Source organism: Melanerpes formicivorus, unplaced genomic scaffold, assembly GCF_026170545.1.
Source record: "Melanerpes formicivorus ecotype bairdi unplaced genomic scaffold, bMelFor1.0.p_v2 SCAF_65, whole genome shotgun sequence".
Classification (NCBI taxonomy): domain Eukaryota; kingdom Metazoa; phylum Chordata; class Aves; order Piciformes; family Picidae; genus Melanerpes; species Melanerpes formicivorus.
Genome location: NW_027142417.1, coordinates 3,296,052 through 3,321,694, shown reverse-complemented (window position 1 = coordinate 3,321,694; position 25,643 = coordinate 3,296,052). Strand labels below are relative to the sequence as shown.

The 25,643-nt window shown below is 54.5% G+C and overlaps 1 protein-coding gene across 6 annotated transcripts in view; it reads left to right on the top strand.

Annotated features, from left to right (window-relative positions):
* Positions 1-23,432, top strand: part of NCOA2 (nuclear receptor coactivator 2) — a 106,725-nt gene extending 83,293 nt beyond the window's left edge. For 5 of the 6 annotated variants that reach the window (XM_068162544.1, XM_068162543.1, XM_068162545.1 and 2 more), the window contains 12 exons: positions 3,337-3,547; positions 4,157-4,366; positions 5,860-6,075; positions 6,869-6,998; positions 8,605-8,770; positions 10,408-10,689; positions 11,159-11,236; positions 13,247-13,487; positions 13,609-13,786; positions 15,857-16,055; positions 19,198-19,287; positions 19,855-23,432. In XM_068162544.1, coding sequence (XP_068018645.1) covers positions 3,337-3,547; positions 4,157-4,366; positions 5,860-6,075; positions 6,869-6,998; positions 8,605-8,770; positions 10,408-10,689; positions 11,159-11,236; positions 13,247-13,487; positions 13,609-13,786; positions 15,857-16,055; positions 19,198-19,287; positions 19,855-19,866 — 2,013 coding nt within the window. In that variant the 3' untranslated portion in view covers positions 19,867-23,432. The remainder of the gene's footprint in view (positions 1-3,336; positions 3,548-4,156; positions 4,367-5,859; positions 6,076-6,868; positions 6,999-8,604; positions 8,771-10,407; positions 10,690-11,158; positions 11,237-13,246; positions 13,488-13,608; positions 13,787-15,856; positions 16,056-19,197; positions 19,288-19,854) is intronic. The other variant, XM_068162548.1, reaches the window with a different exon arrangement.
* The last annotated feature ends 2,211 nt before the right edge of the window (positions 23,433-25,643 follow it).

Here is a 25,643-nt window from a genome sequence, read left to right as displayed (position 1 = left end):
CCCTTTCCTCCAATCTGAAGACAGAGGTTGACTCCCAGGAGAGAGGGAACCCAAGGTGCAGGAAGCTCCAGGGGATGGGGAAGTTCACAGCAGCACAAAGCAGTGCAGGAGCCATGGAGAGTGGTGAGGCTGCAGGGCTTGGGTTCCCTGGGAGAAGCCAACCCTGCTGCTGTGATGGGAGGCTGCTGGAGAGTGACAGAGGGGCTTTTGTGGCTCCCCTTGGTTGTAAACAGAGTTTTAAAAGCTACTTAAAATGCAGTGGAACCTGGAGCTGAATCAACAGGAGTCCAGCGTGGAGCAGCAGAGGAAGTGGTGGGGAATATGAAATAATGTCAGCATTTGTCTGGCTGAAGGCTGGGCCTTCAAACAAATAACCACTTTACCCCAATTAGAAAATCACTGAAAATATTTAGCATGAAGAAGTCTTCAGCTCTAGAGATGTCTCCCACAGGAAGTGCTCCTTGCCTAAATTTAGATCAAAGCTGGAACTATTTAGTACAAGAGCAGAACACAGATTCTTGTGCTAAATTCTTCCATCCTCCTGCGTCCTTCCCCCCCTTCTTCCTCCCTAACGTGCTGGAGCCGTGTGTTGGGGCACCTCTATCACAGTGTCTCTCTGCATTGCCTCTTTTGCAGGGCTCTTGAAAGCCTCTGGTCCCCTGGGGGTTGTGCTTTTAAGGAGTGGTCACCAGCCTGCAGATTCTCTGGGAGCTGCAGCGGGATGGCTCTGGAGGGGCACTGGGGTGCCAGGGGCCAGCAGAGCTGTGACGTTGTCTCCTTTTGCTTCTGGTGTGACTTTCTGGGCAGGAAATGCTTTGAAGTGCTCCACTGCACTAAAAATAGCAACCTGCTAGGTAGCATGTTCAGCACAGCTTCTGCAGAGAGCAGCCAGCAGCAGGAGGCCTTTCTCAGGTGGCAGAGCATTTCCAGTGCCACCTCTTCCCCCTTTGGAGGGATGATGGCTGTCAGGCTCTAGGGCTGCTCCAGCTAAGGCAGCTGTGGGGGAGAGGATCAGAGCTGCCTGCTGGGAGGCTCTGGTGCAGCACCAGCAGCAGCAGGACTGTTGCTGTCAGCACCAGGAGTTCTCCTCTGTCACAGAGGACCAGTGTCCACCTGTGAAGTTCAGAATGCAGCTCCTGGTGCAAGCCATGGACACTGCCCGTGGTGGATCCCTGGAGAGTTCAGGAGCTTACCCAGCCCTCCACAGCCCGTGGAAGCTAGGCTTTGACGCAGCAACTTCTGTAAAGCCAACTTCAGGAGGTGGAGCTGCCGTTGAGCAGAGCAGGCAGCAGCTCTGTCAGCAGCTAGCACTGACTCTGCCAGTGCTGAGTGCTGGGCAGGGGTTTCTGAGCACCATTCATCTCCTGGCCTCTGGCACTGGGTGTCCTGCGCAGGCTGTGGTGATCACCTTGCCTGGAGATAGTGAAGCTATGTATGCCGCAGCCTTGCTCTGCTGCTTTAGCACCGGGCCAGGCCGCTGTGCTTTTCATTCATGACAAATAATTGTTTTACAGGGAGGCAAAGGTGTGTCTGCTGTGTACATGAAATTCAGTGTAGCCCATTAACAAAATAAACACAGACCAGGAGTCAGGGGAAGTCCCAGTGTGGTAACCAAGTCAATATTTTAATGCAGTGTTCTGCACAGTGGTGCCCTCAGGGCTGGAAGGGCTTGGGCCATTGCAGCAGTTTGCTGTCAGTGCTGGATCTGTCCCAGGGCCTTTGCAGCTGAGAACCTCACCAAGGGATAAAGATGGAGTCCTGGGTATTGGCTGTGTTAAGCCAAAGGAGAAAAGTTGTGCAGCTGTGTTGAGGCAGCACATCTGCTGTATTTGGCCTTTCTTTGCCACCTAAGAGCATCCTGGGGGCTGCACTCTCTGACACACTCGGCTGGATGTGTTCTCCTCTGGCTTTGAGCTGAGGCTTTGGGGTCTTTTGCATTAATGTTCAAACAGAGAATTGCAGCAGCCATAGTTAGTTAATAGGTAGCTAATTAAAAAAAAAAAAGAAAGAGAGAAAAGAAAAATGAAAGTGGGAAGGAAAAGAGACCCCAAAAAGCCCTCCCCCCACCCCCCCTGCAACGTACAAACACTGAGCATGAGAACTAGAGCTGGTGGCAGAGGGCTGGAACCAACTCATCCAGCTCTGGATGTTCTGGCACTTCTCTAGGGACTTTTGTAGGGAGTCACAGACACTGATTTTACCTTGAGGCTTTAAATCTCTCCCAGCCCTCTGGTTCTGTGATTTCCAGTAACACCAACACCCAGATCCCCCACGTGCTGCCTCTTGGTGGAGTAAACTCCTTCCTCTTTCGCACCAGAGATCAGGTTTCGCTTGTGGGCACCTCTGTGGTGTCATTTCTCAGTTCCCCATCATCAGGGCTGGCTGCTTGCCCTCTGCCCCTTCTGTCATGGCACATTTCCTAGCAGAGGAGCTGATTTGGGGCAGGTTTGGGGTATAAATGCTGCAGTGAGGTGTTTCCTGCATGACTTGGTAGCTGGGACAGGACTGCCTGTTGGTAGCCATTGCCCTGTTGAAAGGTTTAGGATTGGAGAATTCCCTTGTAATCATTTCCAGGCAGAGGGTTTGAATCCTGCAGGTTTGTAGACAGAGAAGCTGTGACAATCCACATGAAAAGAGCCTGCAGGTCAGTACTGCTACTACCATAGGCTGGGCTTGGGTTTCCCAGGTTTTATTTCAGGATGATTGTCTGCTGAGCTGCACGTGCCTGGATCTGGCTTTTGTCTCACTGCAGGGAAGTGCTTTTCGGTGATTTGGGAAGTTGTGAGCAAAACAAATCCCTAAATCTAGTAACTAGCTGACAGCTTTTACTTTAGAGAACCTCACTGAGATGTTTCCTCCCAGTTAACTCCTGCAGAGTTCTTCAGCATGGAGGTTTGGAACGAAGGGCATGGGGAATTGTAGCCATGGCGCAGCTCTGTGTGTGCTTCTGGTCAGTCATAAAGGGAGCAGAGGTGTGACTGTGCCAGAGGGAATGTTGCTTACACCTCCAGGGACCCATCTTCCCTTGCCCAGTGCTCCCTGCTGCCAGCACCAGATGCAGGGTGCAGGGAGAATCCCCCCCTCTTCCCGGGGTGTGGTTGTGTGGATCCCCACAGCCCGATGCCAGGACTTGGAGAGGGTGCCAGTGTCACACTGGGGTCCCCAAATGCAAGGCAGGTGAGCCCCAGGGAGCCTGCACAGTCCCCTTCCAACAGCTCTCTAAGCTTCCTCCATGGTGGGCTCCTGCAAGGAGCCCCCCAAAGGCAGTGTGGGCATGGTGGCTGTAGGACATGGACCCTAATGGTGACCTGCCTGGGGGTGTGCTTTGTGTTGCAGCCTGGCAGTGAGCTGGATAACCTGGAGGAGATCCTGGATGACCTGCAGAACAGCCAGCTGCCTCAGCTCTTCCCAGAGAGCCGCCCAGGCGTGCCTGCGGGCTCAGTCGACAAGCAAGCCATCATCAACGACCTCATGCAGCTCACCAGTGACAGCAGCCCTGGCACGGCTGTGCCCACCCAGAAACCAGCCATGAGGATTTCACAGAGCAGTGAGTCCACCTTCTGTGCATGCCTGGGCCAACCCTGGGAACCCCCAGAGTGTGGTGGTGCCCCTGGGTCTGCCAGGGAGGAACCAGGGAGCTGGTCCTGATCTGGTCTTGGATAATGACCTAGTTAGGGAATTCCTCATCCTGGTCCTGTCTTGCCTGATGACATAGCTGAGGAGTTCCCCATCCCGGTCTGACTTGTGTAGTGGCATAGCTGGGGATCTTCTGGCCCTGCTCAGGTGCTGTGTGGTGGCACAGCTGGCCCTGGCTCACTCTTGTGTGGTGACAGCGCCATCTGCGGCCACGTTTTGACACACACAGGGAGGTGTTGGCAGATGGACACAGCACCCTGGGAGTGGTGCCTTCTGAGGAGCCTCAGAGGGCACCCTCCAAAGTCATGGAACGTACCCAGCTGCAGCCACGGCTGCTGGGAGGGCTTTGGCAGGACCCAGTTAGTCCCATTAGAAGCTGAGGCTGAAGTGCCAGGGAGGGCTGCTCCAGGACAGGACTGGGGTGTGGGTGAGCAGGTGGCCTGGGCTCAGGCCTTTCTCTTCATTTTTAACAAGTTTCCATTCTCGTAACTTTGCTTTTTTCTTTCCTCCTCCTGCCTAGCTTTTAATAACCCTCGAGCAGGGCAGCTGGGCAGGTTGTTACCAAACCAGAACTTGCCACTGGACATTACGCTGCAGAACCCAGCGGGTGCCGGAACCTTCCCTCCCATCCGAGCCAGCAGCCCCTACTCGGTGATCCCACAGCCGGGGCTGATGGGCAGGACTGAGGGGATGATGGGAGGCCAAGGAGCTCTGGGCAGCAGCAGCACAGGTAAGGGACTTTCATCTCTCCAAACACCCTTCAGCAGCAGACTGCAGCACGTGTCACTTCGTGTGGGGGATGTTGTAAGTACTTCCCAGAAGCCTGGAGGAAATCCTGTTTCACAGGCAGTTGTGCACTGGTGTGTTTAGTGTTTATCTGGAGCTGCTCTTCCTGCTCACCCTCAGTCCTGCTCTTCATGCTCTGCTTTTCACCTGCCTGAAAGCTGCGGCTGAGCAGTCTGTTCACGTCAGGTTCAGAGGAGGCTTGCATAGGTCCAAATCCAATCATCCTGCCTCAAACAAGCAGCCACTGAGCTGCTTCTCCACGAGGTGCTTCTTGCCACAGGAAGGGTTCTCTGCCAGCCTTTGGTTTGCATCAGTGTTGGCAAAGCTGCCTGACACCAGCAGACCCTGTGTAAGCAGTTTACAGGTCAACTTGTAGCCTTCCAGGTGTCCTATTACTTCCCTGCTCTGTGTACATACTGGAGAGTGTTACTCAGTCTCCTGCAGACATGTTGGGGTGCTACCTCTGCCCCTCTGTGTGCTCCAGCACAGCACTGATTTCATCTGGTAGACCTGGCACACAAATGGCACAGACCTGAGGCTGCCACGAGGAAGGAAATGTGCAGCAGCTGATGCAAGGGCCCTGCTCAGAGGGGTTTTCTCCTGGGCCATGCATCACCAAGCAGTTGAGCTGAGGGCTGATAATTGGTTGTGTATTCATGTAGGGATGTTTCAGAGCGCAAGTGGAGAGACCAAGAATCCAGTCTGAAACCAGAGCTTTATCTGCTGTCCTGACTGTCTCAAACTGAGGTGCAGAGATGCTGTGAATAGTTGGCTTTGGGGGCGGATTTTGTGTTGGGGCTGGGGTTTTGGCTGCTGTCAGTGCAGCATTCTGTGTATTCCAAGTGTAAGTAAAGTGTACCAGTTGTTTACAGTAGGTGTAGGAGGACTTCCCCTCCGCTAACGGTAACGATGCAGCATCTGTCGGAAAGTTGCTGCGGGTGATTTCCCTGGGCTGGGTCCGGGCTGCCTGGCTGAGCCCCGGCACTCAGGTGCTTCCCTTCTGAGCCAGAGGACTCGCCACAAGGTGTCTGCAGAGCATGGATGTTCAGTGCTAGTTTGTATAGTGCTGACAGGTTGCTGCTCAGGTCTGGGTTCTCACTTGGTGTTTGGAAAGTGAAGCCCTGGCAGACAGCAGCAAGCGTGGCTTGTTTCCTGAGGAAGGAAGCTCTGTGCACAGCCTGGGCACCTGCTGCAGGCTGCCTGTGGGAGCACCTCTGCCAGCAGTGCTGAGAAAACTGCAGTGGGGGCCTCCTGCTGTGCAACACCCCCCTGAGCAGGCAGTGAGACATGGTGCTGGGGCCCAGCACACCTGGAGGGGCGGCCCTGGGGCAGTGGCTGGAGTGAAGCTGCCGCGGTGCCAAGGCCAAGCGCAGCCGCAGAGCTGCTGGAGCCGATGTGAATCGTGTGCCAGTGCCTGACCCTTTGGCTTTCGTGCAGGCATGATGGGTGGCAGCGCCCCTCGGCCCGCCATTGCCTCCGGAGACTGGGGCAGCCCTGCGCCCGCCGCGAGGGTGAGCTGCGCGCCCGCGGCCAGCGCCATGAGTCGCCCGGCGCAGGCTGGCCTCATCCGCGCCCCTGCCGCCAGCCTGCCCCTGCGCGCCGGCGCCCAGCCTGCGCCCCGGCAGATGCTCCCGGCACAGGTCATGGGCATGGGTAAGTCAGGGCCCCTGGGCGCTGCTGGGCTCTCGGGGGTGAAGCAGGGTGGGGAACAAAGCCATAAAAGCCCTCATGCAGCGCTGCATTTGCTGAGAATGGCACCCAGGGCAGTTGCTCCTGTGGAGCCATGGGGTGGCTTGGCTTGGAGGGGACCTCCCAGACCACCCAGTTCCAGCCCCCTGCCACAGGCTCCCCCTAGACCAGGTTGCTCCAGGCCCCATCCAGCCTGGTCTTAAACACTTCCAGGGATGAGGTGACCACAACTTTTTTGGGCAGCCTGTTGGAGTGTCTCACCACTCTCTTAGTAAAGATCTTAGTCCTCATGTCCAGTCTAAATCTACCCTGAAGTGGAGGGAAGGTCTCAAGCCCTGACTTCTAGCACACGGACTGATGGGAACATTTCCTGCTGCTCTGCAGCTCCACAGTGGTGGCCATGGAGCTGCTCTTGTTCACTGCAGCCTGGGGCTCTTGGAGAGGAAGTGCTGGGAACATTCCCTTGTTATGGGTCACTTTCAGAGCCAGTACCTTACAGAACTGACCCCATGTGCTGCCCTTTCCTTGTGCTGATCTTAGCAATTCTTGCATCTGTGATGTTGTAGCCTCTCTTTGATGGCTCTGGAGCACTCTGAGAGTTCTCTCAAGTTTCTAGAGCAGTAGCTCACAAAACAGGCACAGAGCACTCCAGTGCAGCCTTACTGAGTCTTTCCAAGCTTGTTTGCTCTCAGTGTAACAGAGAATGTGCAAACAGATTGTTTCCCCAGCAGTGATGTGGTTGTTTCTCCTTGCTTAGGGCCATCTGAACTGGAGATGAACATGGGAGCACCGCAGTACAGCCAGCAGCAGGCACCTCCCAATCAGACCGCACCGTGGCCAGACAGCATCTTGCCCATAGACCAGGCAACCTTTGGTAACCAGAACAGGTCAGTGGGTGCCACAGCAGCACAGGCCTGTGTCACACACCTCATGGAAACAAAGCTCTACATCAAGCACTCACTGGGTGTGCATCAGCTCAGAGCATGCAGGGCTCTGCACTCCTGGAACAGGCACCGGTTCTGGTGACACCTGCTAAGCTCTTTGCCCTTAGTGTGCTGGAGGAGCTGTGTCACAGCCAGTGCTGCCAGCTGCCACCTGCACCTCTCCAGCATCCATGTGGGGAGGACACTGGCTGATGGTGCTGCTGCCACTAAGTGTGGCAGAGAGCCAGGGCCTGCATAGCTCTGGTGTCACTGTCCCTGCAGCGGGGCAGTGCTGGGGGTGGTGCAGGACATGGTTAACCTCTGGTTTGTTGAGGGGATTTAAGTGACCTGTAAAAGGAGAGATGAAGTGGTGGGCAGGCTGCCCCTTCCCTGCAGTTAGGTTCTTCTCAGGGAAGGGGAGGCACAGTCAGCTCACAGCTCATTAACTCAGCTGGGATGGATTAACTTTGGTCATTATTAAGTAATCTGATTCAAAGGATTTTTTAATCTCTTTTGTTGCCCTTCCCTTTTGCTGCTTTATAATTCTACAGGAACTTCTCCATGAGCCTGATTAACGTCTGTGATGTTTTGGAGGTCCTTAGTTTTGTTTTTGCAGTCTGAGATCTGTTTAAAAGAACACATTTTTGATGGTTTGCCTGCCTGCCATTCCTTGGTCTGTAGGTGCACAGCTGAGCTTTGACAGACTTCCATGGCAACCACAGATCCCATTGTGGAAACTAAACACAGAAGATGTTTCTTTGTTTTTCCAAACAAGCAAAAAGGGTCCATGTACAGAGCTGTTTCCTCCTTCCACCAATGACACTTCTGTTGTCCCAGGGTAACTGCCTGGGATGAGGTTCTGCCTCGATGCCATCCCGTGGCTGCCCTTGCTTGCAGAACGCTTCTGTTGTAGTCCCTGAGCTGGGCAGGGTCTGCCTGGCAGTATCCAAGCCTTGCTGACACCTCCTGAGGCAATAACCAAGTGCATCACTGGTACCCACGTGTGCAGTTCAGCAGAGGAGCTGAGCTGATACAGTGGTTTGCTGCAGACAAAGAGAGGAATGACTCTTTCTCCCTCATGCCCCTGGCCAGCTTCTCCAGGTGTTTGATTGATGTGAGCCCAGGTAGTTCTTGGGGCCCTCTGTGACCTCTTCAGCTTGCTTAGTCTGATGGAAAACCAGTTAAGAAGGAGTGTCTGTGGGAATAGTTCTGTCTGTTTGTGGCAGTACTTAATCCAACATCTAGAATTCGAGGCTCCAGTTAGCTGAAAAGAATCACTGACTGTCCTGTGCTCCTCTGTCGGCCCTGTCGCATGGAATCAGCACTGGTGTGTCCCTCTGCTGTGCTGCTCACTGGTGGACCCTGAGCTTGTATGGGCTTGAGAGGCATTAATCACACTCTTTAGTTGTTGCTTTGTGTAACTTCATCCAGAGTAGTTTTCTAAACAAAATTGGCAGTGATTAAGATCATTTCTGTCTCCACTTGTTAGCTCAATTTGAGTCCTAATCCTCTGATATTAGTTCTCATTTCCCAGCAGCTGTTTACCAGTGCTGTGTTCATGTTTTCACAGGCAACCCTTTGGCAGCTCACCAGATGATCTCTTGTGCAATCATCCTTCATCAGAGTCACCAAGTGATGAGGGTGCTCTGCTGGATCAGCTTTACATGGCACTAAGGAATTTTGATGGCTTAGAGGAAATCGACAGGGCTCTCGGAATACCAGAACTGGTCAGCCAGGTACAGTGGGCCTTGCATGGCATGGGGTGGGCATCACCTTTGAAAGCTGTGTTGCCAAGGTGGAGGTAGAATGTGTGTTGGAAAAGGAGATTATGAAACACTTCCTGCAAGCTAGGATGGAGTTACACATTTTGGTAGGAGTCCATCTAGCAGCTCAAGTCTACCTGAAAAGCTTCCTTCAGATGAGCCACTGCACTTTATGCAACTGACCTGACCAACCCCGCAAAATTACCTGGCTTCTGCTTGTCTGGTGGTCAGGGTAGCAGCTCTGTGTGGGAGAAAGGTAAGATCACAGCCAGCAACAGGGTCTAGGAAAGGAGAAAAGGAACATGAAGCCCTGGGAGAAGAGGAGCAAGACCAGGACCTGTGTGTGATGGAGGCAACAAGCTCTTACCTGAGCAAACCTGTAGTGTGTCCCTTCACCCACAGCTCTTGAGCAGTGCCTGGTAAGGGACAAGTTCCACCTGCAAAAAAGGCTGTTAGGGAAAAAGAAAAGCTGGGGGAGAAAAGGTAGTGCTTGGTGGGTGCAGTATCAGAAGTGCATTTCCAAACCAGCTCTTGGTGTCTGTGTAATGAGTGAGTGTGGGGAGACAAGCCTGGCATTACCACTGCATGTCCCAGCCCCCACCAGTGCCCAGAGGATGCCAGCTGCACCAGCTGTGCGCTGCAGCTGTGCAACAGCACTGAGGAACCCTGATTTGGACAGGAGAACTCTCATCCCCAAGCCTGGCTGGTACCACACAGAACTCAGTTGGATGCTAAGCTGGAGATAGAATTTACTGATGCACTCAGGTTTGCAGTGTGAGACTTGCATGCAATATGACATAGCTTGTGGAGTACCACCCCCAGAAGAGCCCTGAAGGACTGATTCCAACCCCAGTGGTAAATATCTTTCTCTGTAACTACATCTCATTGGAAACAGCTGAAGGCTTTCACAGAGAACTGTTGCACTTTAGAACATGTTTTCAGGAGAGCCATCAAATATTTTATAGCAGCTGAAAGTCTTTCTTTCATGAGGGCACTGAATTTGAATTAACTCCATTTCCAGGGCCAGTGTGGGACAAGTCATGAAATTATTCTGGCTGGAGTGGGAGTGTCTGGAATGGGTTGAGGGTTGTGTGAGCTTCTTAATGCTAATGCTTAATCAGTTGGTGCCCAGGTAGCCTGGAAGAATCAGGCACTCTGCTCACATCAGCCTTTGTGAGCGTGTCAGGCCTCTGCATCTGAGGGCATTACTTTGGTTAAAGCTGCTGATAAAAGTCTGCCTTCGTTTGTAACACCTTTGGGTCTGTCTTGGATCCGATGGCGAGCAGAGGCTGGCACCACTTCACTCCAGCCTTTGTCACTTCAGGCTTGCTTTGGTAGCAGGGGGACACCATGGCTGTGTTGAGAACTGACGGGGGGTGGAGGGTTTTCTGTTGAACAGGAGAGGAGGCGTCTGTCTCCCTGAGCACATTGGTTCTTCAAACCACAGCGTTGAAGTTTTTTATGTAGGAGCAGGTGATCTGTGGGGCTTCCCGCCTAAGGACATCTCAGGCTCTGAGGCTGGCACTGCAGGGTGGCTGTACCAGCTAGCAGCCCTGAGCAGCCACGTCCCAGCCCCGCCAACCTCTGCTGTCACTTTGGTGTCTCTGCAGAGCCAGGCTGTGGACCCAGAGAGCTTCCCGAGCCAGGACTCCAGCCTGCTGATGGAGCAGAAGGCGTCGGTGTTCTCCCAGCAGTACCCGGCCCAGGCCCCCATGGCGCAGGGCAGCTACGGGCCCATGCCCGACCCTGGCTTCCATGCCATGGGGCAGCGCCCAGGCTACGCTGCAGCGCTGCGCATGCAGCCCCGGGCCGGGCTGCGGCCTGCAGGCATGGTGCAGAGCCAGCCCAACCAGCTGCGGCTGCAGCTGCAGCACCGACTCCAGGCGCAGCAGGTATGGGTGGCACCTGTCCTGGTGTGGCAGGGCTGGGAGGGACCTCTTGGGGGCATCCAGTCCAACCCCCTGCTCCAGCAGGGGACCCACAGCAGCTTGCCCAGGATCACAATGGCCAGGGGGGTTGGAAGCCCTACAGAGAAGGAGACTCCGCAACCTGCTCCAGGCCTCCAGCACCCTCAGTGGCAGCTTGCAGATGTCAGGAGGGTTCCCTGCTTGGTTGCAGGGAACTTCTAAACCAAAAGCACTGCCCAGAAGGAGGAGTTTTGTGAGACACTGCCTTACACACCCATGGAATCAGAGAGCTGTGTGGGTTGGAAAAGCCCTTTAAGCTCATCCAGTCCAGTCATCCTCTAACTCTGCCAAGGCTGGTGCTAAACCATGCCCCTCAGCTTGGGGAGCAGATGTGTGTTTCCTTTTTCCTTCTCAAACTTCTGGGCTTTGGTGTTGGGTTTTCTTTTCCCTTCAGAATCGGCAGCCACTGATGAATCAGATCAGCAGTGTCTCCAACATGAATCTGTCTCTGAGGCCTGGAGTGCCAGCACAGGTGAGAGCAGCAGTGCCTCAAGCCCCCCGGCTCACTTGGCTCTCTCCTTCCTGCCCCCAGCTGGACACAGCAGTGCTGCTCCCTGGCAATGCAGACAGTGCAGTGCAGAGCTTGATATGGAGCAGGCTGGGTGATGCTCTGCTGTATCTGGCTGCTTTGTTTCCTAGAGTCCTTCCCACAGCGCCTGGGTGGTGGCTGGTTCCTGGGGAGCTGCTGCTCATTTGCTGAGAAAGCGACTGCTGACGAGCTGCTCGGGGCTGCAGAGCAGTGCAGCGTTCAGCGCAGTGCAGCATTCAGCGCAGTGCAGGTTCAGAGCAGTGCAGCGTTCAGAGCAGTGCAGGTTCAGCGCAGTGCAGGTTCAGCGCAGTGCAGGTTCAGCGCAGTGCAGCGTTCAGCGCAGTGCAGGTTCAGCGCAGTGCAGGTTCAGAGCAGTGCAGCGTTCAGCGCAGTGCAGGTTCAGCGCAGTGCAGGTTCAGCGCAGTGCAGCGTTCAGCGCAGTGCAGGTTCAGCGCAGTGCAGGTTCAGAGCAGTGCAGCGTTCAGAGCAGTGCAGGTTCAGCGCAGTGCAGGTTCAGCGCAGTGCAGGTTCAGCGCAGTGCAGGTTCAGCGCAGTGCAGCGTTCAGCGCAGTGCAGGTTCAGCGCAGTGCAGGTTCAGAGCAGTGCAGCGTTCAGCGCAGTGCAGCGTTCAGCGCAGTGCAGGTTCAGCGCAGTGCAGGTTCAGAGCAGTGCAGCGTTCAGAGCAGTGCAGCGTTCAGCGCAGTGCAGGTTCAGCGCAGTGCAGGTTCAGAGCAGTGCAGCGTTCAGAGCAGTGCAGGTTCAGCGCAGTGCAGGTTCAGCGCAGTGCAGGTTCAGCGCAGTGCAGCGTTCAGCGCAGTGCAGGTTCAGCGCAGTGCAGGTTCAGCGCAGTGCAGCGTTCAGCGCAGTGCAGGTTCAGCGCAGTGCAGCGTTCAGCGCAGTGCAGGTTCAGCGCAGTGCAGGTTCAGCGCAGTGCAGGTTCAGCGCAGTGCAGCGTTCAGCGCAGTGCAGGTTCAGCGCAGTGCAGGTTCAGAGCAGTGCAGGTTCAGCGCAGTGCAGCGTTCAGCGCAGTGCAGGTTCAGCGCAGTGCAGGTTCAGCGCAGTGCAGCGTTCAGCGCAGTGCAGGTTCAGCGCAGTGCAGCGTTCAGCGCAGTGCAGGTTCAGCGCAGTGCAGGTTCAGAGCAGTGCAGGTTCAGCGCCGTGCAGCGTTCAGCGCAGTGCAGGTTCAGCGCAGTGCAGGTTCAGCGCAGTGCAGCGTTCAGAGCAGTGCAGGTTCAGCGCAGTGCAGGTTCAGAGCAGTGCAGCGTTCAGCGCAGTGCAGGTTCAGCGCAGTGCAGCGTTCAGCGCAGTGCAGGTTCAGAGCAGTGCAGCGTTCAGCGCCGTGCAGCGTTCAGCGCAGTGCAGGTTCAGCGCAGTGCAGGTTCAGCGCAGTGCAGGTTCAGCGCAGTGCAGCGTTCAGCGCAGTGCAGGTTCAGCGCAGTGCAGCGTTCAGAGCAGTGCAGCGTTCAGAGCAGTGCAGGTTCAGCGCAGTGCAGGTTCAGCGCAGTGCAGGTTCAGCGCAGTGCAGGTTCAGCGCAGTGCAGCGTTCAGAGCAGTGCAGCGTTCAGCGCAGTGCAGGTTCAGAGCAGTGCAGGTTCAGCGCAGTGCAGCGTTCAGCGCAGTGCAGGTTCAGCGCAGTGCAGGTTCAGAGCAGTGCAGGTTCAGCGCAGTGCAGCGTTCAGCGCAGTGCAGGTTCAGCGCAGTGCAGGTTCAGAGCAGTGCAGGTTCAGCGCAGTGCAGCGTTCAGCGCAGTGCAGCGTTCAGCGCAGTGCAGGTTCAGAGCAGTGCAGGTTCAGTGCTGCTGTCGATGCAGTTCCCTGCTGCTGGCAGTGTTCCAGCACAAGCCCTGCTGGGACTGCTTCCTGCCATTTCCCTGGTTGCTGGTGCTGTGGTGGGAGGGAGCAGAGCTGGCAGGTGCCAGCGCAGCATTCACTGATGGGTGGTGGTCTCCCCCAGGGCCCACTCAACGCACAGATGCTGGCGCAGCGGCAACGGGAGATCCTGAGCCAGCACCTGCGGCAGCGGCAGATGCAGCAGCAGCAGCAGCAGCAGGTGCAGCAGCGGACGCTGATGATGCGTGGGCAGGGCCTCAGCATGACCCCCAGCATGGTGGCGGCAGGGGGCATCCCAGCCACCATGAGCACCCCGCGCATCCCGCAGGCCGGCACACAGCAGTTCCCCTTCCCTCCTAACTACGGTACGGTGCCCACCCGCCCGTGGGCATCCTGCCCGCCCTGTGCCAGCAGGTGTGAGCCCTTGGCTGGCTCTGGCTTGGGCTCTGAACGTGCAGTGGCTAAATCTCTACTTTTCTTCCTCAGGTATTAGTCAGCAGCCTGATCCAGGCTTCACAGGGGCCACCACTCCTCAGAGCCCACTGATGTCCCCGCGGCTGGCTCACACTCAGAGCCCCATGCTCCAGCAGTCTCAGGCTAACCCTGCCTATCAGTCCTCCACGGAGATGAACGGGTGGGCACAAGGGAACATGGGTGGCAACAGGTAAATCCAGCACGGGCCCAGGTGAACATGCAGAGCAGTGGGGCTGCTTGTGGCCAGCTCTTGTGGTGGGCTGGGGTGATGGAGTTGCTTGTTGGTGGTGAGCTGCCTGTCCTGAAAGAGGTTTCTCCTGGGTTTGGCTGGGTGAGGTGGTGCCAAGGGAGACCTGCATCCAGGCACTGCATGGCTGGCTGCCCCTGCTGCTGGCATACTGAGAGGCCTTCAGGAGCACCTCTGCTGCACAGTCCCCTTTGTGTGGATGCATTTCTTCTGCACACCTTGTTCATGCTGTGCTCCCACACTGTCTTGCACAGGGCTGGGTCAGCTGGGACAGAGCCTGTGCGCTCCCTGCTGCTCTGGGTTGTGGGGATGGGGACAGGGACGGCGTGTCCCTTCCCTCTGTAAAGCTGCGGTGCAGGAGGCTCAGTCCATTGGTGCCTGCACATATCAGGAGTCAGCATGGAGCTGTCTTCCCAGAGCACTGTAGTGTGCCTCATGCATGCAGTCACCAGCCCAGGTGAGGCCTATGCCCAGCTGGCAGGGCTGTAAGAAGCCCTCAGGCCACACTGAGTGGATTGAGTGTGGAATGGTCTCAGCAGGCAGCAGTGAGCTTCCCACTGGCCTCTCCAGGGACAGACAGGAGCTGGTGTACAGCCTGTGCCACCTGACACCGGGGTGCACACAGGTGTGTCCAGCATGACACTTCGGTCATGCCAAGGTTCCCAGGCTGCTCCTGCTATCCCAGCCCAGCATCAAATGTTTTTCCCACTGGCTGACAAACTTACTCACCCCCCAAGCAGCAGGATTTCAGCTATGAGGGCAAGCCAGGCAAAGTTCCCCTGAAGTCAGCTGTCCCTCTTACCCTCAGCCTTGCCCATGCCTCTCCTGCAGTGTCTTGCTGGAGCATCTGCAGGTGCTGTAGCTTCTGCTGCCAGGGCAGCAGGGGCAGCTCCACCAGCCCACTGCTTGGCTTGCTGGGCTGCAGCTCTGCAGTGGGGCCGTGTCAGATGTGCTTACACAAGCCACTGAGTATTCACAATGCTCTGCAGTGTGCTGTGCCAGCCACCCAGATAACAGCCTGCAAATGGGGTTAGCTGGCCTGGAAAGACATGGAATTGGAGGGAGGAGAATGGTGGGATTTTCCAGGCTTGGTCCCCTGCCCAGAATACCCTTCTGCTCCACCAAGTCTCACAGTCTGATGGAGGACCCCAGTGCCAGGCTGAGATGAGCCCTGAGTGCTGTCCTCAGCTGTGGAGCAGTGCTGCACAGGGCAGCAGGATTCAGGGTACCTGCTGTGTGCCATCTGCAGATCCCCTGAGCTGTGGGTGGGAATTCCCACTCTGGCTGCTGGGTGAGCAGGAAGGGCTGGCACAGCAGCAGCCAGGTGTGTTAGGGCAGTGTGGGAGTCTCTGGTGTGGCTTCAACACAAGGGGAAGGGAGGTACTGTCAGAAAGCTCTTTTGACTGAGTAAAACCTGGCATGAGATCTTCCACAGCTACTGCTCCTCGTGTCATTCTGCAGTGGCCTTAGAGGGTCCTTGTTCAGCCTTTATGCTGTGACTTGCAGTGCCACATGGTCCAGACCTGAGCCCAGGTCTGGTGGGTGGCTTTCTGCACAGCTGCATGTTGGCATTTGTGAGCCCACCTGCCACGGCTGTGTGCGAATCTGCTATTGCCCTGTGCAGAGAGCCTCTGCTGCAGCAGCAGAGCTTAGCAGAGAGGTCCAGTGTCAGCCCAGCACTGCTGTGCTGCTCCTGCCTGCAGGGAGAGGAGTTTTCCTTCCCCTCCAGAAATGCCTTTGCAAACATCTTCAGAGCCTGTCCAGGTGGCTGCTCCTGCACAGCCATAGCAGATTTGTGCCCTGCCATAGCTCCACACACGATGGCATGTTTCTGTGCACACACCTGGGACCTTGCCCTCTGAGCCTCTGCTCCTTGGACCTTGATGGTGCTGGAAACAGTTTCCTTTAAGTTGGAATCAATAGCAGCAGATACAAATTCTAGCTTAAGAAGAAGAAAGTAGTGGCTTCAGCATTCTGAGTCTGACACATTGCTTTTTCCATTCCTTGCTGTAGCATGTTTTCACAACAGTCCCCACCACATTTTGGGCAGCAAGCAAGCACCAGCATGTACAATAATAACATGAACATCAGTGTGTCCATGGCAACCAACACAAGTGGTATGAACAACATGAACCAGATGACAGGGCAGATCAGCATGACCTCAGCGACCTCTGTGCCTACATCAGGGTTGTCCTCCATGGGTCCTGAGCAGGTGAGAACTGAAGGATGTGAGCTGACAGCTAGAGGGTTTGCTTTGGCTTTCAGGAGTTTTTCAGGTCTGCTGCTTTGGGCTCTCCCTGCTGGGAGCCATTCCATTTCTTGTACTGGTGTTCTTGAGAAAGAATGATGTTAAAAGGCTTTTGTTTTGAGCTCTGCATTCAGATAACCAAGGTAGCTGATGAGGTAGAGAGCACTTTGTGCATCTTAATTGCCCACTCTGACCTAGCACCACTGTAGCTAGCACATGTAGTTGCTCCTGGATGTCTGTGCTGGTGTAGCTCCTGTCCTCAGTAGGTAAGTTTCTGTAGGTCATCAGTGTCCTTGGTCTTCTGGAATGGGACTGAATGGCTGGCAGTTTTCTAGAGCTGAGCAAAGGCTGTGGAAGATGCTTCTACTGCCACTCTGTAGTACCAGACATGGGTGGTGAACCTCAAGAGCTATCAGTGTGGCCCTTCAGAGCACAAAATCCACACCTTGTCTAATGCAGGGCACGTAAAATGGGTTGCTGGATCAGTAGGTAAGGAACCTGTTCTTTTCTACTGAGAGAAGGTCACACACTGGAGTCTAGGAGACTGCCACTGAAGTAAGGAAACCAGCAGTTCTCTTTGTCAACCTGCAATTAAACTCACACAGCACATTAATCAGTGTTTGACAAACAGCTCTTCTTAATTAGCAGGTTCATGTGTTTGTTCAAAGCTGAACTCTTGTTTGTTCAAAACAGACTTGAAACTATGGACTGTTCTTACAAACATTGACAGGAAAGTGTCTCTTGTGTCTAGAGGCAGCATCTCTGCTGTGGTGGACAGCCCCGTCACCCTCTTTGTCAGCCCATAAGGTTCCAGTTCAAAGCTGATTCAGCTCTTGGCATGTTCCTGTCCTTCCTCCAGCCTAAATTTGAGCAGAGGATTTGCTTTCCCGAGAGTGTCCTCTAGCCTCAACAGATCTTCTTCTCTCTTGCCATTCTGTCAGCCTGACTTCTTTGTTGTTTTGCTCTGGCTTTCTTGGGACTGTTCTTGTAAGTTCAGCTGCAATGCTTCAGTCTCCTCTTGTGGGCTTTAAATTCCCTTCCCTTTCCTCCCTCTGTTCCAGTTTGCATCAGTGTTTCCTAAGCACCAGAGCCACGTGCACGGCACTAGCTCGTCCCTGTTTCTCTTGGAATACTCTGACAGATATAGCCCTAGGTCAAATTTGTCTTCTGCAGCTGCCACACACTGGTGACCTACAGTAATTCTGTCACCTCTCTGACACTCCCAGTTGCCAAGCCCTGTTATAGCAGACTCTCTTCTTGTGAGTCCCCAAGTACATGCTGGTGCTCACAAAGCAATAGCAAACCCAGCAAGGAAGAGAGTGGGGACATGGAGCTACCCACTCTGATTTCTCAGCTTGCCCATGCTGGAGCATTGCCCCAGGCACCTGAGCTGAGGCTCATCCCATGCAGGCTGCTGGTCCACCAGCACAGCTGTCATACTGCTTTTGCTCTACATTGGACTGCAGGTGTTTGTGTAACAGAGCAGTGGATCTTTGTAGTGTCTGATACCATTGCAGGCAGGACTCTTGCATCATCACTGCCAGGTTCTGAGCTTCACTGAGGCCTTTCCAGCTCTGCAGCTTGCAGCATGGAACCCTTCTTCCCTCCCCGTCCCTGTCCTAACAGCTGTGGTGCAAATTTGCAGTCATCTTTCTGGGCCAAAACTGCTGCTGATTCAGGATACAGTTCTGTTTCTGCCTTTTCTTTCCCTTCCTTTGCCTGCCAAACAGAAAAGGCAGTTGTGTCTGTGCCTTCTGATGGATGCTGATCAGTAGCAGACACCAGTTCTCAGCCATGGATTCTGTTGCTTGGTCAGATGCAGGTGGATAAAGTTCCAAGGCTGTCTCCTGTCTCCCTTTCCAGACAGCACTGTGGTGCTCTTCCCTTCTGAGTCAGATTTTCACATTTAGGTTTTTTGATCTGCTCATGTGCTGAGCAGCAGAAAGCATCCCAAGGAGGCTGGCAGCACTTGAACCATCCATTTCTTCAGAGGTTGAATTCCTCTGGCAAAACTGTGGAAGTCTTTAACCTTTCCTCTTGACCTCAGTCTCATCTCTGTCAGCCTTTGAAACCAGCTGTGTAGGGAGTTGTGCCTTCAGCTTTGTGGTGCTTTGCAAAACCAGTGAACACCAACAGAAACAAAGTCAGGAGGACCTGGAATGAGAAGATTTAGGTGTGGTAAATCCAAGGCAGCCTCCTCCACTTGCTGCAGCAGGCTCTGTGGCTGGAGTGAGGCAGTGCAGTGGCAGAATCTCCTCTCCCTGGCAACACAGCCTTCTGAAGGGCACGTGACACAGAGAACATCTCTTTTCCTTCCAGCAAAATCTAGAGGGACATCTCTGCACTCTGACACAGCCACCTGCCAGGGAAGTAGCCAAGAGAGCTGACTCCACAAAGGCTCCCTGGGAAGAGGCTTCCTTCCCTGCCTGGCTGCCCAGGGAAACTGGGTGCTCTGGCCTTTCAGAACCATGCTGAGGGGCTGTGCTTTGGCTGGCACTGGTTCCTGCATGAAGCCTCTGACTGAGCAGTGCTGTCAGTCTGGGCAGCCACTCCTGCCACCCAGCTGGGCACGGCAGACCCTTTGGCTGTGCAGAAACACACAGCTCCGGACCTGTCTCAGTTCTTTCCATGATGTCAGCAGGCCGTGGAGCTCAGCCCTTCAGGAAAGCATTCTCCTGTTCAGTGCCACCTTCCTGCCATGCTTCCCAGCCTCTAGGGAAGTCAGGGTCATTGGAACTCAGCCTCAGCTGGTGTAGTGCAGCCTGTGTCATCTCTTGGGAGGAGTGGTGTGGTGGTGTGCAAGCAGGTGGGGCTGGGGAAGCAGGACAGTGGGGGCTGGCATGTCCTCTTCAGACTGCGTGACCTGGCTGGTGGAGCAGCACAGACAGGGGTCACAGAGACAGGAATGCTCTTTGTTGCTGGCTGTGAGGCAGAGTAGCACGAGTCAGGGACATGCTGTGTGGAAAGGGAGCTCCATGGAGCCACTGCCCTGACCATGGCAGGAAGGGACTGGTGTGTCGAGGAGCAGAGTGTCCCTCAGCGCTGCTTTTTGTGCCCAGCCCTCTTCTGGCATGCTTCCTAACCCATCTTGCCCTCTTGCTGCCAGGTGAGCGACCCTGCTCTGAGAGGAGGCAACCTGTTCCCAAACCAGCTGCCTGGCATGGACATCATCAAGCAGGACGGAGACGCAGCGCGGGTGAGGAGCAGGGGGGCGCAGGCGGGGGGCAAGGGGAAGGTACCCAGGGGCAGCAGTTGTTGTCCATAGCTCTGCCTGTGCTGAGATGAGCTCTCAGCGCGGCCCCAGGACGCCTCAGGCACAGGGGTACAGCTGAGTCTGCCGCTCATCCCTGCTGGTGATGCCGGCTCCCGGTGCGGCTCGGCCGGCGCCGGCTCGATTCGGCCGCTGGCGTCAGCCCTGCTCGCCGGCGACATCTAGCGGCTGCGTCAGGCAGCGCTTCAATGAGCTGCTGCGGCGGGCTGGAGTGGGGTGGGATGGCTTCAAGCCCCGCAGTGTGCCGTGTCTATCGCAGTAAGCAAGACGGGCTCACTGTTCCTCAGTGACCTGAACAACTCAGTCCAGGTCAGGTCAGTGGCTCTCAGTGTGCACAGATTTGCAGGTTCAGGTGAGGGTTAGTCTTTGGATCAGGTTTGCAGCAGCACACCCAGGTGTGGCTGGTGGTGAGTGCTGCCCACATTGACCTGTCCCAGCTTACTGCCCCAGCAGGAAGGATTCATCTCTTTCTCTTCACTGTCTCCTCTGCAGAAATACTGCTGACCCTGAGGGCACTTCGGTTGCTTCTTTCCTCAGCTGCCCGGGCTCCTGGCCCCAGACCCTCACCAGTGTGAAGAGCTGCGTCTGTCTGCTGCGACCCAGCCGAGTCGCGGGCAGGGCCGGTCCCTGGTCCCGGTCCCTGGTCCCCGCTCCCCGAGGGGAGCATGAGGGTGGCTGCAGCCCAAGCAGCCTCCCTTGACAGTCTGGAGCTGGCGCACAGACAGAGGCTCAGTCTGTTCACTGCATTCACCTTAGTGCAACTTAGATCTCCTGCAAAGTAAATGTTGACAGGCAGTTGTCATACACCATGTCAGATTGAATGTATTTAAATGTATGTATTTAAGGAAAAACAACCATGCTCTTGTTCTCTCTCTTTAGTTCTAGACCTTGGGGGGGTTTTTGCTTTGTTTTCCCTGGCTTACTCAGTCTGGTGCAAAGGATTCCGTTCTGGCTGAAACTGGTGTTCAGACTAAAGCCTGCACTGGGGCCTGGAGGCGACACCTGGAACATGCAGAGACCTCCAGAGAGCTCCGGCGAGCACCTCCCGCCGACAGCAAGTCAGAGGAGATGAGCCGGTGCAGAAGACTGTGGAGCAGTTGTGACTGGGGGAAAGTAGTAATGAGATGGAAATGACTCTGAGAGGGCTGCTGGGAAGGAGCATCCAGGGGAGGTTTGGTGATGATGTTTGTAATGCAAGACATGAGCCCAGAAGTACAAGCTGGTTCCATTCTCATCTAATTAAATTCCTCACAATTGGCAAATCCTGATGTTTTTTACCCCTGGCTCTCCCCACCTCTGTCACCTTCCTGCTCTCTCTGACAGAGTCAAAACCAGAATTCCCTGTTACTCGCCCAGTGTTCCCAGCAGTCGGGTGGGCAGCTGTGGGTGCCGCAGGCCGATGGCAGCACCTGTGCCGACGGCAGTGGTGGCAGGACCGGTGCACGGCCTCCCAGAGCTGGCGATGCCTGCTCAAGGCATGAGCGCCGCTGGCTCACATCCCCTTGGCTGGGCAGGCCCTGTGGCACCCACAGCAGATATCACTACAGACTTCACCACTCTCCTGTGTTTCTGGTTGCTTTAAAGTGGTGTGGGCGACGAGGATGTTTTGTAAGGTACCTAAAATCCAGTTTATATGTAAACAAGCAATAATTTAAGTTGAAAACTTAAGTGTTTTACTGTATAATTTTTGTGAGATATACATGTTGTGAAATTGAATCCAGATGAGGTACTTCAGTATTAAATTAGATAACTTCTTAGCTGTGCGTGTCTCCTGGAAAAGTGTTTTGTAAAGGATCACAATGCCTTGGTTAGACCTAATTTGTAGGCTTGAGACTTCTCATTTTCTAAACCTTGTGATTCTGCTCTTACTGTCATTTACCTAACCCATGTGATATGCAGCCTCTGTAGGAGCCAGTCCTTGGGTTTTGTATATTTATAGCCTTTCCTACAGACCTTAGCAAAGCCGCTGCTGGGCCTGGGCTGGCTCTTCTTGCCTGCTGTGGTCGGAACAACCTCCTAACCTTCTGCTAAGCCAACATCAGTTTCTGAGGACTTGGAATACGAAGAAATTGATGAGTTTGACCTCGGTTTTCTTTCCACTGGCCCCCAATCCACAAACTCTCCAAGCTGAGCACAGCTGTTGGGATGTCTGGGAAACGTGGTGCATTTTACAACATCTCAGCGTGCCTCCCGGGAGGGGAAGGTCGGTTCTGTCGCTTTGGTTTGCAGGTGGGAGTGCAGATAAAACAGCTCTGCTGCGCGAAGGCTGGTTCAGAAGAGGCTGTTTCTGTAGGAAGCCCAGGAGATGGAGAGGTGTTTGTCCCCAAGGAAGGCAGAGCCGCTGCGATTCTCAGCTGCCACCACTCTGTTACCAAACAGAATCACTTAGCTGAGCCATCTCTTACCCACTGAGGGGAAACCAGAATGGCTCTGCCCTCCACAGCCTCGGTGCCACAGTGATGTCTGCGTTCTCGAGCTGCCAAGAGCGATGTGTCTGCTTGAGGGAATTCACTTTGTGCACCACAAAGCGTGAAGGAGCTTCTGACTCATTGTGTTCCTGTCCCATTGTTTTTGGTTCCCAACTGTAACCTCTGCAGCCAGATGATTCTTTGTCACAGGGGACAGAGTAGTTTGGATCTGTCCCACCTCACGACAGACCTGCAGGCCCTGCTCACCTGTAGGCTGTGGCTCCTCAGCCGTGGCTGCTCTGAGGCAGGAGGTTGTTCTGACCCCCATGGCTCGGGGGGGCTCAGCACAGCTTTAGTCGTCCTACAGCCAACGAGAGGAGAAGCGAGTGAAGGAATCTTCTGATCATATTGATCACTCTAGAAACAAAGCCAAATCAGGTCCCTTCGTTGTCAGTATTTTTCATCCTGTATACAGTAAAGCAGTCGGAGGAAGCACTTGGAGCTGGTTGAGCAGAGCAGTTCCTCAGTGTTCTACTTGCGTTAAAATGTGAAAGGTGCATGACGTGAGCCGAGGCCTCCAGGCAGGGTCAGGGCCCCTGAGTGTCTGCTGGGGTGGAGGTGCAGTGAGCTGTGCTGCAGTGAGTGAATCTGTGCTGGACCTTCCCAGTCCTGCCCCATGCCAGCAGCCCTTGGGGCTGTGGAGCAGCAGCGACGTTTCTGCCATTTCTACGTTTTTGTAGCCGTTGTTTGAAGCAGAGTTCCTGTGGGCTGAACAGATGAAGAGGGTGGCACAGCTCCACTTGCAGAACCCAAAGATACACAATCAGTTTTGAAATGCAACTTAAGCCATTAATTGTTGGTGTGAATTTAAAAGTTTTCTAGTATTTGTATGGTAGTTTGCTGCCTAAGAGCAAAAGCATTCTCTGCACAACAGAAAACTTACTGTAGTGGCTTTGATTTTAATTAGGACTTTCTCCCTGGTGTTTCTTTGTAGACCGAAACAAACTCTTTTAAGTTTCTTACTACAGGTAAAAGCTATGTGCAAGAACCTCAAAATGCTAAAATCTAGCATAATGCCTTAGATCTGTTTTTAAGTCTTGTATATTCCTACCTAGCTGTCTGATGTATTATATTTGTATAGTGACCCGTGTACAATTCTGGACTCGGTGCATCACCGCTGCCCTTTGCCTTGGCGGTGGGGAGGATGGAGACCTTTCTTCGAGCATTTGCTGTCAGTTAATCGCTTTGGTTTGGGTCTGTTCTGTTTTCCCTTTATGTCATTTGTGGGTTTTTATTTTGTACAGTTCCTCATGGAGTTGCATCTGAGGTGTGTGTATATGAAAAGATTATACAAGGGTAAAATTAAGCAATATATAAACTATGGTTCTTCAGGAGAAAGCCGACGGTGTTTCAGGCTGCGATTTGTTTTCAGACGGAGTTGACTCTGGGCATCACCTTGTTCACCTGCATTGGTGTTTGTATTTCTAGTGTGAGCAGTTTATGCAAAGGTAGAGCTATTCAGAGAAATTTTAAATACATTTATGCAAGTTAATATTGCTTTGCCGACGCTATTTGCTTATTTGATGTTAAATAATGCTATTGTAAATAAAGAATTCTGTTGTTATGGCATCCTTTAATAAATTTTAATGCCTTCGGGTTTTACATGGCTTTAGAGAGCTGGGCCTCTTCCCTGTGGTCTCTCCTCTGGGTGGCAGAAGGGCGCGAGGGCAGCTCTGGAGGGCGGTGAGCCGGCAGGGTCGGGACCGCAGGTGTGTGTGTGCAGGGATCTGCACATCCCGTGCCCAGGTAGCCTGCTGGGAGGACACTTCGGTGTCGGCACTGCTTGTCCACAGCCGGGACCGGGTGGGCATCAAGTGGGACAGGGCCCCTTCAGCCTCCAAGGAGTCTCTGCAGCACGGTGACAGCGGTGCCTCCAGCCCTTCCCTTCTCCCTGGCTCTCTGCCATCAGCTGCCTGGGGGAAAACAAAATACTCCTGTCCACATCCACAGCTGAACTAATGACAGGAGCTTGAAGCTTACACCTTTTGTTTGTCTTCACCTGCCCCAAATCTCCCATCTGAGCATGTCTCCTCCCCAAGCCACTTTCCCTGCTGTGATCCCTGGCCATGGCCAGAGCACCTCTAGGGGTAGCTCAGACTTTTGTGCAGTCAGAGCTCACAGGCATATTGCTGGAAACCTGACTGGCTCTGGTACTTGTATGCTGCTGCTGCATCAAAAAATCCCTGCCTAGAACTGTTGCCTAAAGCAGTGCAGATAAATCCTGCCTGCAAGCAACACAAGTCTGGAACAATACAGGAAATAAATAAGCAAGCCTGAGAACATCAAATTCAGGCTGCTTAAGCTAAGGAACTGTCTCAGGCAGGTTTGAGAAGGCTGCATTCCTACCCCCTGCCTCCCTCTCCTGTGCCTGTTGGCTGTGTTCAGCACTTCTGTCCTGCAGAGGGGTCAGGGTGGAGGGTGAGGCAGTGGGTACAATCAGCCCAACACGTTCAGTCCAGAGGACACAAATGTTCCAGGACAGGCCCTTGGACACAGCTGCCCTGGGCTGACTGTGGAAGGGGTCCAGCACCTCACTGGTGCTGTGTCCTTCTGTTTGCTGTCATCTTATGTCCTGAGTGAAAACCAAACCACAGGCAAGTTCCAAATGGGAACTTTGGCAGGGAGGGATTCCAGTGCTCTGAACACCCCCATTTCCCGGGCACTGGTGGTCTTTCCTCACACTTCCATTCCAGGGCTAGAGATCAGGACTGGGAGGGTGGCTTCACCTCTGGGCAAGTGCAGCCAGGGCTGCGTTTGGAGCCGTGCTCTCTGAGGCTTCCCAGGTGACTCCCGATACTTCGCTTCCTGGGGATGAAGGCAGCTTTGCGGATGATCGGACTGAGCTCTGTTAATTAGTGCTTACAGTACACCCTAACGACTACAAATGGCAGAAGGGGATCGCCCAGCAAGTCTGCAGGGGGCAAAGCACGGAGGTCTTCTCTTGGTCTCATTCCGGGCAGGTCCCGGCATAGGTCAGAACCTCAGGGAGCCTGGGGAGCCCCAACAGAGCCCAGTGTCCTGCCAGGCAGCCCCAAGCTAGAGAAAATCACCTCTGCAATGCCTGTGAAAACCTGCTGCTGGGTGTGCAGGCCGAAGGAGCTTCAGAGGAGCCTTTTGCTTTTCCATGTGTCCCAGGTGCTGTGGGACACAGCTGCAGGCCCTTAGCAATTTGGAGCCCTCCAGAGCAGCTGCACTGAGTTGGCTCCAGGTGAATCCCATCCCATAAACATCACCCTCAGTATAAAGGGGGAGCTTGAGGAGAGGAGCTTTTCCCCATCCCTGAAGGTTCTGCTCTCATCCTGTTCCTGAGGCTTTTTCTTTTTGCTGTGCCTGCTGTGTGCTCCCTGGGCTGAGGATAACTTTGGCTGCTCGATACTGGGGTGAGTTTGGCTGTTTTATTCTATCTAGTTCCATTCCACCCTGAGGGATCTCTTTCTCCTGTTCCCCTTCTAGGCTCAGGAGGGTTGTTGAGTGATGGAGCAACTGCTGTGTGTTAACCCCGGACATGGGCTAAGAGCAGGCACCAGCCCGAAGCCCATCTCTGCAGCCCTGAGATGCTGAATAGGGCCGGTGGGTGCTGCTAGGGGGTATGGGGACTGTCCCTCCTGCACCCTGCCCGAAGGAAAAGGAGAATGGGGCTGGCGGCGGGGCAGGGGCGGCCAGGAGGGGCGCTGGGGGGGTCCCTCTAGCCTCGACGAGCCGAGGTGCAGCTTCAGGCGTGGCCGCGGCTCCGCCCCGGGGTAGGGTCGCCAGCCGGAGCAGACACCCCACCCCCGTCTCCCAGCCCATATAGCCCTGAAGGTGGCGGCTGCG